The sequence below is a fragment of the Euprymna scolopes genome, chromosome 15 (genome assembly GCF_053919585.1).
Source record: "Euprymna scolopes isolate OS-2025 chromosome 15, ASM5391958v1, whole genome shotgun sequence".
NCBI lineage: Eukaryota > Metazoa > Mollusca > Cephalopoda > Sepiida > Sepiolidae > Euprymna > Euprymna scolopes.
The window spans coordinates 68,020,098-68,036,935 of record NC_136496.1 but is presented as its reverse complement, the minus strand read 5'-3'; the positions used below and the strand labels follow the sequence as shown (position 1 = coordinate 68,036,935).

The following is a 16,838-nucleotide window of genomic DNA, read 5'->3' as shown; positions in this document are numbered from 1 at the left end:
TACTTCCTAACACTTGATGGGGAGGGGGCGACGTTGATAGTATCACACTGTGACACTCATAAAAAAGCAAAGTAACTACATATGTAGAAAGGTGTTTTTACCTTGCAAAAAGCTGCTCGTAAAGTTTGTGCTGCTGCCATGTCTTCTTGTTCCAACTAAGAAAACAAAAAATAAACATTAATATTCAACAACATTTAATTCATTTATTAATTATGCCTTTTTGGCCATCATTTTTTTAATTAATAATCTCACTAACTTTTAAACATTTCACATAATAAATGAATGTAATAAGAAAAAAAAAGAAGAGTTCAAATAAACGTAATATGAAATTATAAATATTTCATCAGATAGACCCTAAAACTGTCCCCGAGGATTATTTTTTTAATTATTAATTTTGAATTAATCAAGTCTATTCTTAAAACGATTTCATTACAACTATTTTTAACATGTTTTTGGTCATGGTGCAGAACTCAAATTTACATATGTTAAGGCCTAAAACTGCATTGTTTGTTCATTTTCACCAGGATTTGACGTCCCCTGGGGATTTAAGGGGCTAAATGGGTGTGGTGGTGCTGAACTTAGTCATTTTTTTTATGCCTCGTTCACTGTGCACTCATGCATGCTTCATTTGTTTTAATGGAAATCGCTCCATACAAAGCACAAAGCCACTTGATGAAAGGAGATTAAAAAAGAATACCCTTTCAAAGTAAAAAACTAGCCAATGTTAGATGTTAGATGGATAGATTCCAACCCAGAACACAGCAATTTTCCCTCCTTTGTCAGAAACATTGCTCATAGAATATGCAGACTAAAGAACAAAATAAGGGAAGCAAGAGTTAAGAGGTTGATGAAACTAAACCAAAGATCCAATTTCTACTTTGATTAGATCAGTGGTTCGAGAAGTATATTGTTTTTTATTTTTTATTACATTTTCACCCCAAACAAGGCACATTGCCACTTTGTTGTAGGGAGCTACTATCAGGGACATAGGCCTCAGGGGTACTGTGTAGGGAGTTGGGCAGCAAGATGTCGGTTCATGTTACACTTGAACTTCTGCATGTCAGTACAGTTGGGGAAGCAGGGACCCGGAAGGGAATTCCAAAGTCTAGCTGTTCTGGGGAAGAAACTACTGGAGTAGAAGGCTCTCTTACATCTAGGGATCTCTACTGTGTAGGAGTGGGATTTAGCTGTTTGTCGGGTTTGTTGTGGGTATTTACGTCGAGGGGGCACAAGTGCCTGCAGTTCGTCAGAGCATTCACCGTTAAAGTACTTGTAGAACAGGCAGAGGGATGGAACGTTTCATCGATGGGATAGAGGCTGAAGTTTAGATGACAGTTCAGGACCTATCAGATCGGTGACTCTCTTTTGAACCTTATCTAGGAGCGAGAGACTAGTGGCAGATGCACCAGCCCAAATATGACAACAATACCCCATACATGGGCGAATGGTGGCCTTATAGAGGTACAGGATACTTTCGGGCGTTAGTAGCTTTCTAGCACGGTAGAGAGAGCCTACCTTCTTCGCAGCGGTCCTGGCAATACTCTCAATGTAATTTTGCCAACACATGTTTCCTATGAGCATTAGGCCGAGAAGTTTAAAAGATGTACTTTCAGATAAAAAGTCATTGCCCATTGCTATTGGTGGTAGAGATTATTGATTTAGTTTTTTTTTAAGTTTCTTTTTGCAATAAATTAGCAGTGATAATAGAGATAGAAAAGTGTATTTCAGATTTCGGAATCCCATTATCTTGCCAGTCTACATTAAGCTACCTTTCATTTTTCTCATTAGTAATGTAATTAAACCCAAGGGTTTCAACCTTTTTATATATATATATATATATATATATATATATATATATATATATATATATATATACATATATATATATATAATTAAGATCCTTTTATTAGTTTAGTCACTTTTGTTTGTACAGCTTTCAATTTGAATATTATACCACAGTTCTCATGCCAACTTAGTGGTGTCCAGGATGGAGTTTATATGACAGCTTATTAAATTCTTTAATACTTTAACAATAACATTTGCAGTAAAAGTCTATCCTTATGAATAGCCAAGATCGACAAAAAGGTTGATTTGCTAATGTGTCAGTGTGCATATTAAAAGTGACCTCTTTTCAGTCTCAACAGACAATAGACACCCTCTGTAAGAGTGTTGCTATGAAGGGTCTATAGTTAAGCAAAATTGCACAATCCCCAACTGAACCAGTATTGTCAGAGTTCAGTAGGATGACAGAAAATGATGTCAGGATGAGCAGAGAAAGACGTGTTATTTTAAAGTTTTCTCACTTCTAGACTAATTGCACAAGCATAGCTTGAGAATCTAGTCTACTCTACTATTTTATCTATAGCTGAAAGATATATGGAATGCAGTAGTCTAAACAGAACTCAAACCTGCCAAATCTTTATCTCTACTATTATATAAAAGTCACTTTGTGTGTGTGTGCGTGTGTGTGCGTGACTTTCTTCCTCATAGGTTCCAAAACGGCTGAGCCTATCTCTTGCAAATTTCACACAAAGCTAATTTATATGTCTGGGAGTGTTCTTAGATATGTTTTGTACAGAAATTCATCTGATGAAAATCGAAAAAATCCAATCTTACAGTCTTTCTCTTTTATAGATAAAAAAAGAATAATTTTAACAAGGGAATATTTTACGTTACACCGGCAAGAGAGATAATAAAATTTCAGCAAATCATTTCTTATTATAAAAATACAGATTTTTATAATCTGGAGAGATAGTATAGTGATAAAGCATTCGACTAAAGATCGAATGATCCCCTGTTCAAGCCTGGATGTACCTCGCCATTTTATTTTATTTTTTTCTTATTAAGGAGTTCAATTTACGATAAAAGAGGTACCATTTGAAATTGCTGCAAATCATTTCTTTGTTTGCATATTTTAAATTTTCTATTTTCATTGTTTTATGTTCATATATATATATATATATATATATATATATATATATATATATATATATATATATATATATATATATATAATTACTGATAGGATGATTCCACTATGTTTACTGATTCTATTCTAAATTCCTGATTCCGATAAAATTACCGCTTCCAATACTCTAAATAATTAAATATAGAGTTATGATATATATATATATATATACATATTTTTTTTATTTGGATTACAGTAAAAACCCATCTAATATATGCATATATAAAAATACACTTGTTTGGGGAGGGGGATCTATAGATTATAGTTTTTCCGGTAGTTTAAAACCAATAAAAATTTAGCACAAGTGCCACATTGGAAAATTTAAATTTTGAACAAAAACAAGTAGAAAAAAAAATAATAATAAAAGAATCGTTTTTTTTGGCCACAAATTGTTCTAATCACAATATGCCAAAAAAGTTTTGATTTTATATATATATATCATATCTCTATCTCTACTATTTTATAGAAGGAATTTTGTGTGTGAGTTTTTTCCCTATGGACTCGAAAACGGCTGGGTTGATTTTTATAAAATTTCACACAAAGGTACTTTATGTACTTGGCAGTGTTCTTAGATAAGTTTTGTATTGGAATGCCTTTGATAAGTATCGATAATTGAAATGATTCGATGAAAGAAGGAACAGGTGATTTTGACTAAAAGTAACACCTTACACAGCCTAACATCAGAAGTGTATTGGAGAAATTTTATTGTAATTAGCATGCCAGGGCAATGCCAAGTAACCTCGTTCATTATTATTAGAAAAATAAACAGATTTGGGCTTAAGCGAGAGGTCATCTGGTTATGTCCTTAGACACAAGACACATGGTTGGGGCTTTGCTGACATGATAGTTAGCAGGCATCAAGCTAATTAGTTGGTGAGAACGTGTTAGCGAGCAGACATGTGGATGACATTGTAAGCAGAAGGGCAGAAAAACAGTGAAAATGTAGAAAGAAATAAGGGAATCCATAAGACGAATAAAGACTGTGCAAAATATAACTTGTTATAACATTCTTTCAGGATTTGGACAAATAAAAAGGTATATGCCTTTTGGTCTGAGACAAGCAGACAAATGTTATCTGCTTGATTGTAAGAAAAGATGTCTATAAAAGTTTGTGCTATGTTAGTTAATTATGTGAATTTGTGAAGAAGTGCTCGCACTGCAACAAACATTTTAATACATGCAGGACACAATGAATTTTTTTTTTTTTTTTTTTTTTTACATGGTGGTCACCACTTATCAAGGCCCGGAAGCCACTCAGGGATAAGGGTTATTTGTATACATGCCTTCATCAGATATCATATACATAGATTATATACAGCACTAGATGATACATGAGCCCATGTAATATATATTGACACATGTAAGAAATGATGATTGCAACGTCTTGTCAGACGAGTGCCACTCCCTCAGACATTTAAAGTCCATGAGCCCAAATGCCTGAGGGAGTATCTATACAAAGATGATGTTACAGAGTCTTAGCTTTGTACGACAGCTAAGTCTCTCTCTCGGTTCAAAATGTTGAGATCCAGCAACAAGCAAGAGCAAGAAAACCAGCAACAAATTAAACTGCAGACCAGCTTAATGCGGGTACTGGTCTCCCGCTTTATGGTTTTTTAAATCAGAGATTTGCTTCTCCTAGAAAGGTTGCCTTCACCACGGCTTACGGGAGCCCTCTCCACCCCAATACACATATATACACACACAAATATACACGGTGCTAGTTGGCCGTTGACCAGAAAAAGAGTTCATTCGCCCTTTGAAAGGTCTTGTTTTTAATCCTCCAGGGAGACTAGCCGCCCTCCTCACCAAACAAGTCTGGTTGGGGAACCAGTTTAGTCGCCAGTGACCCGACCATGAGGCAGGTAGTACTGGGTTACATGGTACCAGTAGCATATGACATGACCTGACATGACATGTAAGAAATACAGACATATATACAAGACATACATGTGAAAAAATTGAAACAGCTCAAAATCTTTTTAAATTTTTTTAATTTGATTAAAATTAAGGAAGTTATGATTATTTTTGTGCCTCACACGTTTGGATATTTTTCCCTCTTTAAGCCCATGAGTTACATCACAATTTTTACACTACTTTTTTCAATAAAAATGCTGTATCTTTGTTAAAACAGAAGATTAAGCAATAAAATTTGCCATGTAAGTGTATTTTTGTGCAAGGAATCAGAATATGCTTCTGAAAATCTCTATAAATTAATGGTTTCCAAATAATCTGCAGTAAATGCATATAAATATGCTGCAATTCCTTAAAAATGACATGTATTCATTAAAGAGAAGTTAGAGAACGCAAAGTTGAATTGAAATGCATTTTATGTTAAAAAACTGAAATCGAAATCTAGGACTGTTTAAAAATGAATATATTGCAATATTTCTTTAGTATTAATGTAGATTAATACTTTCTGTTACCCACCCCTCCATCTGATATCTCTAAAATATGTGATTTTACCTTTGTAGGCAATTACGTACAAACACCCTGAAAAACTTTGAAGATAAACAGAAATTATTTTAGAATTCAATGTAAAATGATTCCCCATTTTGAGCCATTTTAGGGCAGTTAACCATTTTTTTTTTTTTTTTCTATGGGAGATAAATCCTGTGTGTTTTTTTTTTTTCTAAAGATGATTATGTGGAATTATGAGAAGATGAGGAGGTTGCCACTCTGACTTTGCGTTAATGACAACGAAATTATGTGTGAACACCTTGAAGTCTTGTTAGAAACAAAAACAATTTTAGAATTTAGAGTGGGGGTTGGTTTCACATAAATTTAAATAAAATAATTCACCATTTCGAGACCATTCTAGTGTTTTAGCATAGTTGACTAATTTTTTTTTATGGTAGATAAATCATGTGCAGTTTTCTTTAAGGAAAGATGTGTTTTTTTTTTGGTTTTTTTAGCTTACAGAGAAATTTTGTTTGGTGGTGAGCTTGCTACTCTGACTTAGCATTATTGTTAGGGCTAAAGAAGGTTTTAGGAGGAAGCTTGCCTCTTGTACCTAGGGTTAGAGGTAGGATTAAGGGAGTTGTCTTTTTAAGAGGGCGTTTGACACTCATTTACAGTTAGTGAGTCATAATTATTGGCGTTTTAAAATGTCATGCCTTAGATTTTGAACATCAAATTACTTTTAAATATGTAAACTTACGTAAATAAGGAGTGGGGGTGACACTTTACAAAAATTTAGACAAACAGACAAAAATAAATTTTATTTAAAAAAAGCGACATCACTCAAACAGAAAACATGACATTTAGAAAAGTATCAAGTATTTTTACCCACCTATTTAAAACACACAAAAAAAAAAACTTTTGTTAAAGCTGACAATCGATCACAAATTTTGAATGAATTTGATTTTTATTTTCATTAGTGGGAAGTGGGGTATTGCCCGGGTGTGGAGAGGTAGTATAGTAAGGCTTGTGAGCAACCCAGCCCTAAAAAAAAAAAAAAATGTTTCTATCGAGCGAGTACCCGTGTCAGCACAAAACAAACAAATAAAAAAAACAACCTCCTAAAAAAAATGAAAATAGCAGTGAATACCCGGTGAACACAGCAGCTAAATTGAAAATGAAAGAACGGATAAAAACAGGAAAATGTAATCGGGTAGGAAAAAGAAGCACATTTGTTTTAAGCGAAATAACCGTTATTAAAAAAATGAAAAATAATGGAAAAAAATCACATTACTTAACTCAAATGTTTAAACTTTCTTTTATTGTTTTTAAAATTACAAAACAGCCCTGTTTAAAAATACACCATTACGTGTCTTTACGAAAACAAAATGAAAATGAATCAGTTATAAAAATCTAAGTGAAATAAATAACCTTTATAAAAATGATTAGTTAAAAGTAAAAAAAATCACATTACGTAAGCCTCAAAATAAAAATGTTATGGCAAATAAAAAGCTTTTAACCGTTTAAATGTTAAACCTTTAAAAAACAAAACATCCTGTTTTAAAAAAAATAAACCAACAGCGTAAAACTAAAAACTTATGAACCGACCTCGTTAACCACTGCTCCACAACGTTGTCAACGAAATAAAGTTGCTTTTATTTTTATTTAAACCAATTCAAGAAAGAATGCCGGATGCGCATACATACTTATCAGTCATTTAAAAAGGAACAACCCTTCCTTGTTTCAAACATCTATTTCTATAGGAAATAATTGACTGTTTTTTCTAATTTTCACATATTATTTGACTGAAACATCGCTCTTTCAAATGGTACTGGTTTTGACTCGGTCCAATGCATGTATCAAAAGTTATTCGCAGGCATATGCACAAAGAAAGAAAGAAACAAACAGACGTTTGCCCTTTATATAATTTTCAATTACCTTTCAGGTGTTTTTTCTACTGAGTGACACATTATTTCGTTTTTAAATTTTCCAGTTTAAGACGTTTTTTTTTTTATTTCTTAACTTTACTAGAAATTGAGCAGCTACAAATATTTAAATATTGATTTTTGCATTTTTTTTTTTTTTTTGATTATCAGGTAGATTAGTTTCCATTCAATAATAATCTGCTGAAAACATTGTAAAAAAGACGAAGATATGGGGGGGGGTATTATCTATTAATTAATTTGAAAGTATATTAATTTCCGAACAAAACAGTTGTCTTTGAAGACCAAAAGTGCTTTGGTTTTTAAAATATGACTATTTTAGCAAAACCTCCTAAAAATCTGTGATTATCCAAAGTATTTTATCGTTCGTGTGTATTGATATATATATATATATATATATATATATATATATATATATATAGATAGAGAGAGAGAGAGAGAGAGAGAGAGAGAGAGAAACTCTGGCTACATAACATTATTACCATACAAGCAGAAAGGCCTGACATAAAATCAACAGTATGTTCTTTGATATGAGAGGGGATTCAGTCGAAACGATTGTTTTTGTTTAAAGCACAATTGCACCACGATAATTGACTTTCATTTTAAACTTAAATTCAAGTCATTACCACCGCACAAGCAGTAAGGTGAGGCATATAAAATTAATAGTAAGTTCTTTGCTATGACAGGGTCACGTTTGAAATGAAGGTTTCTGTTTAGAGCACAACTGAAGCATGATACTTTACTTTTAAAAAGTCATCATTTATAAAACATTTTATAAAATTAACAATAGGTTCTCTACAGTGCAATGTAGACTACAATGTATTGTAAACTATGTCACTGCGCGGAGGCATATGAAGATTCCTCCTATTGCATCACGATGGGTCCCCAAATAGAGCAGGCAATCAATTGATTTGATTGTAAAATGGGTGATTTCACTGATTTCGATGACAATAAAAATATGGAAGTATGAAACATTTGTTGATCATCATTCAATCCCGGGCAATGTTAGGGTTCCCTGCTAGTATATATTATATATATATATATATATATATATATATATATATATATATATATATATATATCTCAAATGGATCTAAAGAACATGGATAGATTCTTTTTGGGGGATTTATCAGAATATATGAAACTCAACATTTGGAGATTGAGCATAATATAAAAAGAAATCTTTGTATATATATATATATATATATATATATATATATATATATATATATATATATAAGAGCAAATAGTTAATAAAACATGTTAAAAAGCACTTTGAAAAAGAGTTAAAAACATATTTAATCTGAGAAGGAAACACTTAAGTGGATAGTCCTTAATCCACAGAGTTTCAAAGAAATACTTTCCTTCTCATCAGAGGGTAGTAATTAGCAAAATACGGATCGGATTTTGCATACAAAAGTATTTGATGAAACTACAAGTACGTCAAAGATCTTGATAACAAAAAGTGAAGCAGAGGGATTATGGTGAAGAAAAAGGTGATTTCACGTAAATGGATAGTCTGGTGAAAGGTAAAGTATCCAATGATGGTAAAATCCAAAAAAGTAAATCCAAGAAAGTTAATTAAATTTCTATTCGCACAAGTACAATCCAAATAAATTGCGTAATTGGAAGATGATCCAAAAAATATATATATATATATATATATATGAATTTATTTGTCAGTTCAATAAGAAAAAGCACCATATAGAAAGAGTGCTTATAACCCCTCTATATGTTTTTTCCTTATTGAACTAATAAATAAATTCATACATAGCTATATTTTATTTTGTCTCATATTTCTTTTCATACACACGCATATATATATATATATATATATATATATATATATATATATATATATATATATGAATTGTATATATTATTTTAAAAAAATTGTCTTTTCCAAGAACATAAATCTGTTTCTGATGAGTTTGGTGAATTTCCACCATTCAACGAAACATGTGTAAGACTAATTATATTACTAATAAAATAAAATGAGTGCGATATAAATGCATCTTAGGTTTTGTATGTTTACTTTATATATGCTCTGAAAGTGTAAATTCATTTTTATTGAGCTTAATTGTGGCAATTTGGATTTTTTTCTAAATTGAAATAAACACTTAAAGTATATATTTCTTTATAATTGAACATCCATTCATGTGAAATTATTTTTCATTTTCTCCCCACTCCCTCTGCTTTTCACTGCTTTTCATTTTTATGCTATTATGATCTACTTCATACTTGCAGTTTTATTAAATACTTTACAAACAAAATCTTATTTCGTGTTTTGCTAAATCCTCTCCTCTGATGAGAAGGAAAGTATTTCTTTCAAAACTCTGTAGATTAAGGACAATTCATTTTATTTGTTTCCTTTCTGAAAAATAAATATGTCTTTAACTCTTGCTAAAGTGTTCTCCAACATTATATATATATATATATATATATAAGCAACAGCTTTGTGTATGATTTTATAAGGTATAAAAAGAAATTAAATGAGCTTTCATAAAATATTAAATACTCGCATCCAAAGGACACATGTCAGTCTAATGATAGAAAAGCTTAAATGTGTATGAAATAATAACATGTCAAGAGATGTCATTGTAGTTGAGCTGCTTTAAATACTTAATGCCATAAATTAACATTGATGATACGTCTCCTCCCACAACTCTTTCTAGATGGGGATTTAATCACGCTAACTTCTTCACACCATGGACGAAAATTGCTAACAATTTTAATAGTAGTACCTATTTACAATGCCTCCCCACGGGACAGAGTTAGACACCAGGGTCGTTTTTTAACGTGGAGAAAAGGTACAAAAATAAAAAATTGTCCCAGTCGTGAAGGACTGCTCCTCCACCGAAAGAGAACAAGAAATGGAAGTGCAGCATCTGGAGAACAGATACTACACTTTGATCTTGGCCGAAAGTAGTAGTAATATAATAAAGAAATGTTTACAACATGTGTAATTAGATAATTCATTCAGAACTAGAACCACCCCCACCCCACCTACAACAGCATTTAATATATGGCTATATTTTTCATTTTGTTCTAGCTGGGGAGGGGGCATCCTACCAGATGCCAGACATTCACCTGCTACCTCAAATATTTTAACCGAGAGATCATTTTAAGATTCTAATCACCCCTTTAAGTGCAATTGGTTTGTATCTCTCTTGCACTTGGTTCGCTGGGTATATCTGCCAGGTAGTTTTTTTTTAAATTCTTTTTCACGAGTCTGGTTACTCTTATGGTTACTGGAATGATGGGGATCTTCCTAAGATTCCAGTTTCTTTTAATGTCGTACATAAGACCTTGGTACTTAGTAGTGATGGGACGATTCCAAAATTTTTCCTGAAAAAAATTTTTTTAGAGTGAAGCAGAAGAAGCAGAGTCACCAACTGCATTAATTAGCAGTAAGGAGTAAACCGAGATGGTAAGTGGGGGAAAGACTTTAACATTTTCGATATCATGACATTTAAAATTATACAATGTAAGTGCAATATAAAGTCATCTTAACATTAAAATGTTACTAAAAAAAAAAAAGAAAAAGAAACATGGCATTGATTTTGTGTCATTTAATATTTTACTGTTCAAATTTTATTTTTATTTTTGTACTTGTTACTTGTACTGCAATCATCCAGGTAATATCATCAACTTCAAATCATCAGGCTTGGTGGGTGGTTTTCATGAGGAACGAGTAGCAAGAATGTTTGGAGGCAGTTCAACTCACCTCAGGTGAATGCATTTCAAGTACAAGTGTTCTCTATCCAATACTTTCTCCTTCTCTCCTGACTAGATTTTCATGTAGCTTTTGTACAGTGTTTATTTCACTTCTCTTCCATCTTTCTTTCTGCGATCCTTTCTTTCCTCCCTTACTTTCTCCAACTACCTGTAATCTTAAACTTAGTGTCATTTACCAGTAACGTTGTTATAAGACTATTTCAGTGATATCGAAAGTAATATAGATTATCATGTTTCATATGAGTATTATATCGTGTATCATATCAAAGTCAAAATTCTAAAATCGTATTTGCATCATATTAAAGTTAAAATTTTTGATATTGTGGTAACCCAATCATCATTGAATTTTATATTTTGAAAATCATTCAAAATTTCTTGAATTTTTTCCAAACATAGAAGACGTTAAAGTTATTGAAAAGCAAAACAAAATGTTTACATAAATACCTCCACAAATTAGATACAAAAACACAAGTGAAACCTATATTTACATAATGAACGCAGATGTTGAGATTAAAAAAAAGGAAGGCTAAAGCCAATATTGCCTATGGGAGATTTATAGCAGCCATGATTCCAGACAACCGCGACAGCGACACCTTGCAGTGTACGTGTTTAAATGTACCTTTGCTTTATAAGCTCAGTACTGATTAGTGCAAGCATTATATTTTCTTTCTGCCTTGTCCAATCAGAGGCCAGTGAACTGATAAAAGGGCTTAACACATGGCTATATCTTTTTCCTTAGTCAGAATACACTACTGACAAATCCACATGGCTTGGACCAATCCCAAAACTTCTCTATTGGGGTACAACTTAACCTTTCCGAGCCTTTGGCCCTGGGTTCAACTTTAACATGGAGATATATAATCCACTGAATCTTGGCTTCAACACCTGTATACGATACACATACATGAACTCCTTTCTCCTCAAACACAAGTTCCTAACCTTTTTGCATCTGTCCATACTCATCGACATTCCATTACTAACCCTCTTTTCTTTTCCATTCCTCTTTTACTCAATGAAAATGTTAAAGTTGTTTCAAATTTTATTAAATTGACGAGAAAGTTCTTGCAGAATTTTTAATTTAGATTTCAAATGATGTATTATCAAATAAGTTTTCGTTATATTTTTACTTTGTATATCACCTTAAAGAGTGTTTTTTACTCTAATAGTTTAAATTACAATAGTTTTAAAACAATTATGTCCTCTTTTCAGAATGGTGTACACAAAATGGAAGAAAAGAAAATTTACATAATTTTCTTATTTCAATTTAAGCTAGGCCGAAAAGCTGCTGAAATAGCTCGCAATATCAATGAAGTGTTGGACTCAGGAATCACTACTGAACACACAACAAAATGGTTGTTTTAAGAAATTCCAACGATGAGAGTCTTGAAAATGGTGAGCATAGTGGTCAGTCATCAGATGTTGACAACGATCAATTAAGAGCCTTAGTTGAAGTCAATCCATGCATAATTGTTCAAGAACTTGCTTCTGAATTAGATATAATGTATATGACGATTTCCAACCACTTGAGAGAGATTGAAAAGACAAAAAAAAAAAAAACTTGATAAATGGTTGCCTTACGAAGTGAATGACAACCAAAAGAAACGCTGTTATGAAGTGTCATCTTCCCTTCTTTTATGCAACAACCTGTTTCTCGATGGAGTTGTGATTTGCGATAAAAAGTGGGTTCTTTACGACAACTGGCAGTACTCAGCTCAGTGATCAGATGCTGATGAAGCTCTACGACATTTCCCAAAGCCAGAGTTGCACCAAAAGAAGGTCATGCTGACTGTTTGGTGGTCTGCGACTGGTCTCATCCATTACAGATTTTTGAATACAGGCGAAATCATTACGGGTGAAAAAGTACTGTCAACAAATGGATTAAATGCATCAGAAACTTCGACAACAACACCCAGCATTAGTCAACAGAAAAAGCCCAATTCTTTTCCATGACAGTGCCCGACTACACATTGCTAAACCGACCTTGCAGAAGTTGGACGAATTAGGCTACAAAACTGCTTCATCCACCATTCTCTCCAGACCTCTCATCTACCAACTACCACTTTTTCACGCATCTCAACTTTCTGCATGAGAAATGCTTCAAAAACCCAAGCGATATCAAAAACGCCTTCAGTGACTTCATTGCCACCAGAACACAAGATCTTTACATTACTGGCATAAATACATTTGTTTTGTGCCGGCAAAAATGTGTTGATTTTGATGGTGCTTATTTCGATCAATAAATTTTTGCTTGAGTCAAGATATGTCCATGTGAATTTAAAAGTTAAAGAACTTTCTTGTCAACCTGATATGATAAAAAGAGACTGTCCTTCTATTCTACATATTCTGTGAGAATATCTGGGAGAAGACACGACCATCAAGCAGAGGTTTTAATGTGCCATAGAACTTACCACTATCACCCACACACTCTCTGCAAATTCTACACACACACATCAGGTGTACAGAGCCCAGTTCGTCAAAAGATTTTTTGTGTACATATGAAAAGTGTGTACAGTGATAAGCAAGATAAAAACAGTTTTAAGTAATAAGTAAGATTGTATAGTTTTCCAAAAGTCAACATAAACGTGCTATCATTTATTTTACTACTTTTAGGTAAAAGATTTAATTGAATTAAAATATCCAGTTTGAGGCAAAATATAATGCTTTGTTAATGGCTAGTAATAGCTACATCCCACATTTTGTCACATCCAACCCTTGTGGGTGGGTAAGTGAAAAATCAAATAAGAAAAAATACAATTTTTTTAATATTTTAAAAAGTAAAATTATTTATATATATTCTAAAGAAAAAGAATCATTAAAAAAGAAATAAATAAACAAATAACTTTTTTTGAATAAAAAGAAACATTCAGAAAAAAAGTCCTTTAAGGATTTCAGTGTTAAAAAAACTTTTTTTATCCAGAATTAAAAATAAATTTTTTTTTTAAAATACAGAAAAATCTTTATGATGTATGTATTTTTGTGTGTGTGTGTGTTTTTTTTAAAAATTGGGTTGAAGTCTAGACTTTCAACAAAAAAAACATAAGTGAATTCAAAAATAATCTAATTCTCTTGAAACATTTAAGTGTGTTTGAAACTATTTGCATGAATCTAAATCATTGTTTTTTTTTTAATCAATATATTAATGAAAATATCAGAATAAAAGTGTTATTTTTATTTGTTAATTTTATCTAATTATCTTTATTTTTAAAACTTGTAACAATGTCCTCTATTTCATATCATTCTAGTTCAATGATTTAACATTGTTTAAGTAAATACAATGAATTTCACTTATCACAGATAATGTTATCAATCCTGTGTGATCAAAACCAATCAATCACAAAGCATTAAGACACATCAGTTTTGACTAAAATTTGTTTGAATTTTGAGATCATGTTTTGCGTTAATGAATAAAAGTTGTGTTTTTTTATTTAAACTGACCCAAAGATAATGTTATCAATCCTTCTCAAAACTAATCAAACAAATTTTTTTGTTTTTTTAATAAGATTTTCTTTCTTTTTATGATTTTATTTTTGTTCAAATAAAGATAAAAAAAATTTCAACTTGTGATATGAAAGGTGGCTGTGTAGAAATAGATAACACAGCCTGAGGAGCCATCTATACCAAGTTTCATTTACAGACTGGATTCTAAAAATGCCAGCAACAGAAACAAGTTGGACAAAAAAGTTGTATCATATGAATTGACATGTGTCACTACGAATACAATATATCCAGTACAATATATCCAGAGGAAGTTTTTTTTTTTTTTTTTTTACTTCAAATTATTTCATAAAAATCATTACGAAGAAAAAAATAATGTATATATACATTTGCTTTTGAAAATTTAATAATTTTTTTTTTAAATTGCTGTGCAGCATTTACATACATTTTGTTTAATTAGCAATACACATGAAAAAATTTAAATTGCTTAAAATGTCTCAATAATGGCATACATAGATCATCTAAGAAAGAATCTTTTGAAACTTTAAAATCAGAAAAAAAATAATGAAATTATGACTATTTTTGTGTATGGTAAACAAACATCGCCAAGATGCCCAATTTTCCCCATTTCCTGGTCATTTTAGTGTTTTGGGACAGTTAATTTATTTTTATATGAGAGACAAATCCTGTGTGTTTTTTTAAATTTTTTTTTAAAGACCATTATGTGGTTTTAAGATGGTTTGTATGAGGGGGTTTTTACACTTGGACTTAGGGTTAGTAGAAGGTTAAAGGAGTTTTCTTTCTGGAGAGGTGATCTTGTTACTTGAACCTAAATTTAGTGGTAGGGTAATATATATATATACACACACACACTAACTTTTCAACTTGAAAAAATATCAAAAGAATTTGGAGTACTAACTACTCTAAAAGGTAAAAATTATCAGGAAATGGGGGATCATTATACATTAAATTTATATGTGAAACTGATCCCTTCTACTCTAAATTCTAAATTATTTTTGTTGTCATTTTTTTTTTCCACCAAGTTTTTTTTTTAAGTTGATAATCGTCTAAAAATGTAGAATCATTTTTAGTTTTTAAATTGACAGCAAGAAAATCATTTATTACTACAAGTTTGAAAGTTGAGTATATTTGAAAATCAATATTTTTTGAAGAGGCCACTATTTTTAAAAAGGAATCAAACTGTATTATTTTTTTTAACAAGAATTGTTGTTTATTTTCCAAAATAAACCTGTGATCGTAGTTCACAAAACTGTCATCAATTTCAAAGAAAATAACCGACAGCCACTAGTGCTGCTTATAACTAAGCAAGTTAGTCAGTCAAATTGTTTACTTTCACTGAAACTGGGTCAACATTTTAGGGGAAGACGTTACTTAAGAATTGCTGGTACCAAAAGAGAAATCAACAAAAATATTCATTTTAACACATAAAAATAAAAAACATTGATTTATTTATTAGTTTGAGTATGAAAAACATTTACAAAAAAATGTTCAATACACATGTTGAAGTTTTATTTTTAAGACAACAAAATGAATAGACCAGTATATTTCATATCCAGACAGTAAGTGAGATTGACATCTTTTTTCTGATTGTTTTTCAAATTTTATCATAAAATTCCTCATAGAAATGTGGTACTGCTCTTATAAGGACATAGCAGGTTCGTAAAAAAAAAAGAAAAAAAAAAAGAAGAGCATTAAGATTCCCATCATTTTATTTGCTAAAAACTCTTTGAATATATCATGTAGATGATTATCTATTAAAACATGTGAAAGGATATTCACTTCCAAACAAAATGGTATTTTGAGGACTTCAAGTGTTTTCGTTTTTAAAATATGACTATTTTAGCAGAACTACCTTGAAATCTGTAATCATTCAAAGCGTTTTATGGTCAAACAATATTGCTAGTTTAATGCCTCCAATTTGTTGTATTAAATATATATATATATATATATATATATATATGTGCTTTATTTTTTCATTTGTTAACATTGTCTGCAGTTGTATCTGTAGGTAAATGTTGTAGACAAATTTAGCAGTCTTTGCCATAATTAAGCAAATGTTATTTATTACAATGCTAATTGAATTATTTTTAAATTGCACTCAATTTGAAATTTTCGATAAAAGAATAATCTGATTAAAAGGATGAGAAAAAGAAACAATTTCCAAAGTGATCATAAGTGGCTTCTATTGTAATTCCATTCATTGTAAATCATGGGCGTAAGTCACCGAATCAGTAGCAATACCACACCATTTTTTTTTTCTTTACATCAAATAAACTCAAATCAAGCGTTATCGAAAAGAACATAAAAAAAAATATATTATCTTTATTTTTTTTAAA

The 16,838-nt window shown here is 31.2% G+C and overlaps 1 protein-coding gene across 1 annotated transcript in view; it reads right to left on the bottom strand.

The window, feature by feature from the left end:
* The window catches only part of LOC145293865 (programmed cell death protein 10-like), a 67,208-nt gene that overhangs the window by 25,720 nt on the left and 24,650 nt on the right, over positions 1 to 16,838 (bottom strand). Inside the window, exon 3 of the mRNA XM_080140604.1 lies at positions 102 to 155. Within this exon, the coding sequence (XP_079996730.1) occupies positions 102 to 155 (54 nt within the window). The remainder of the gene's footprint in view (positions 1 to 101; positions 156 to 16,838) is intronic.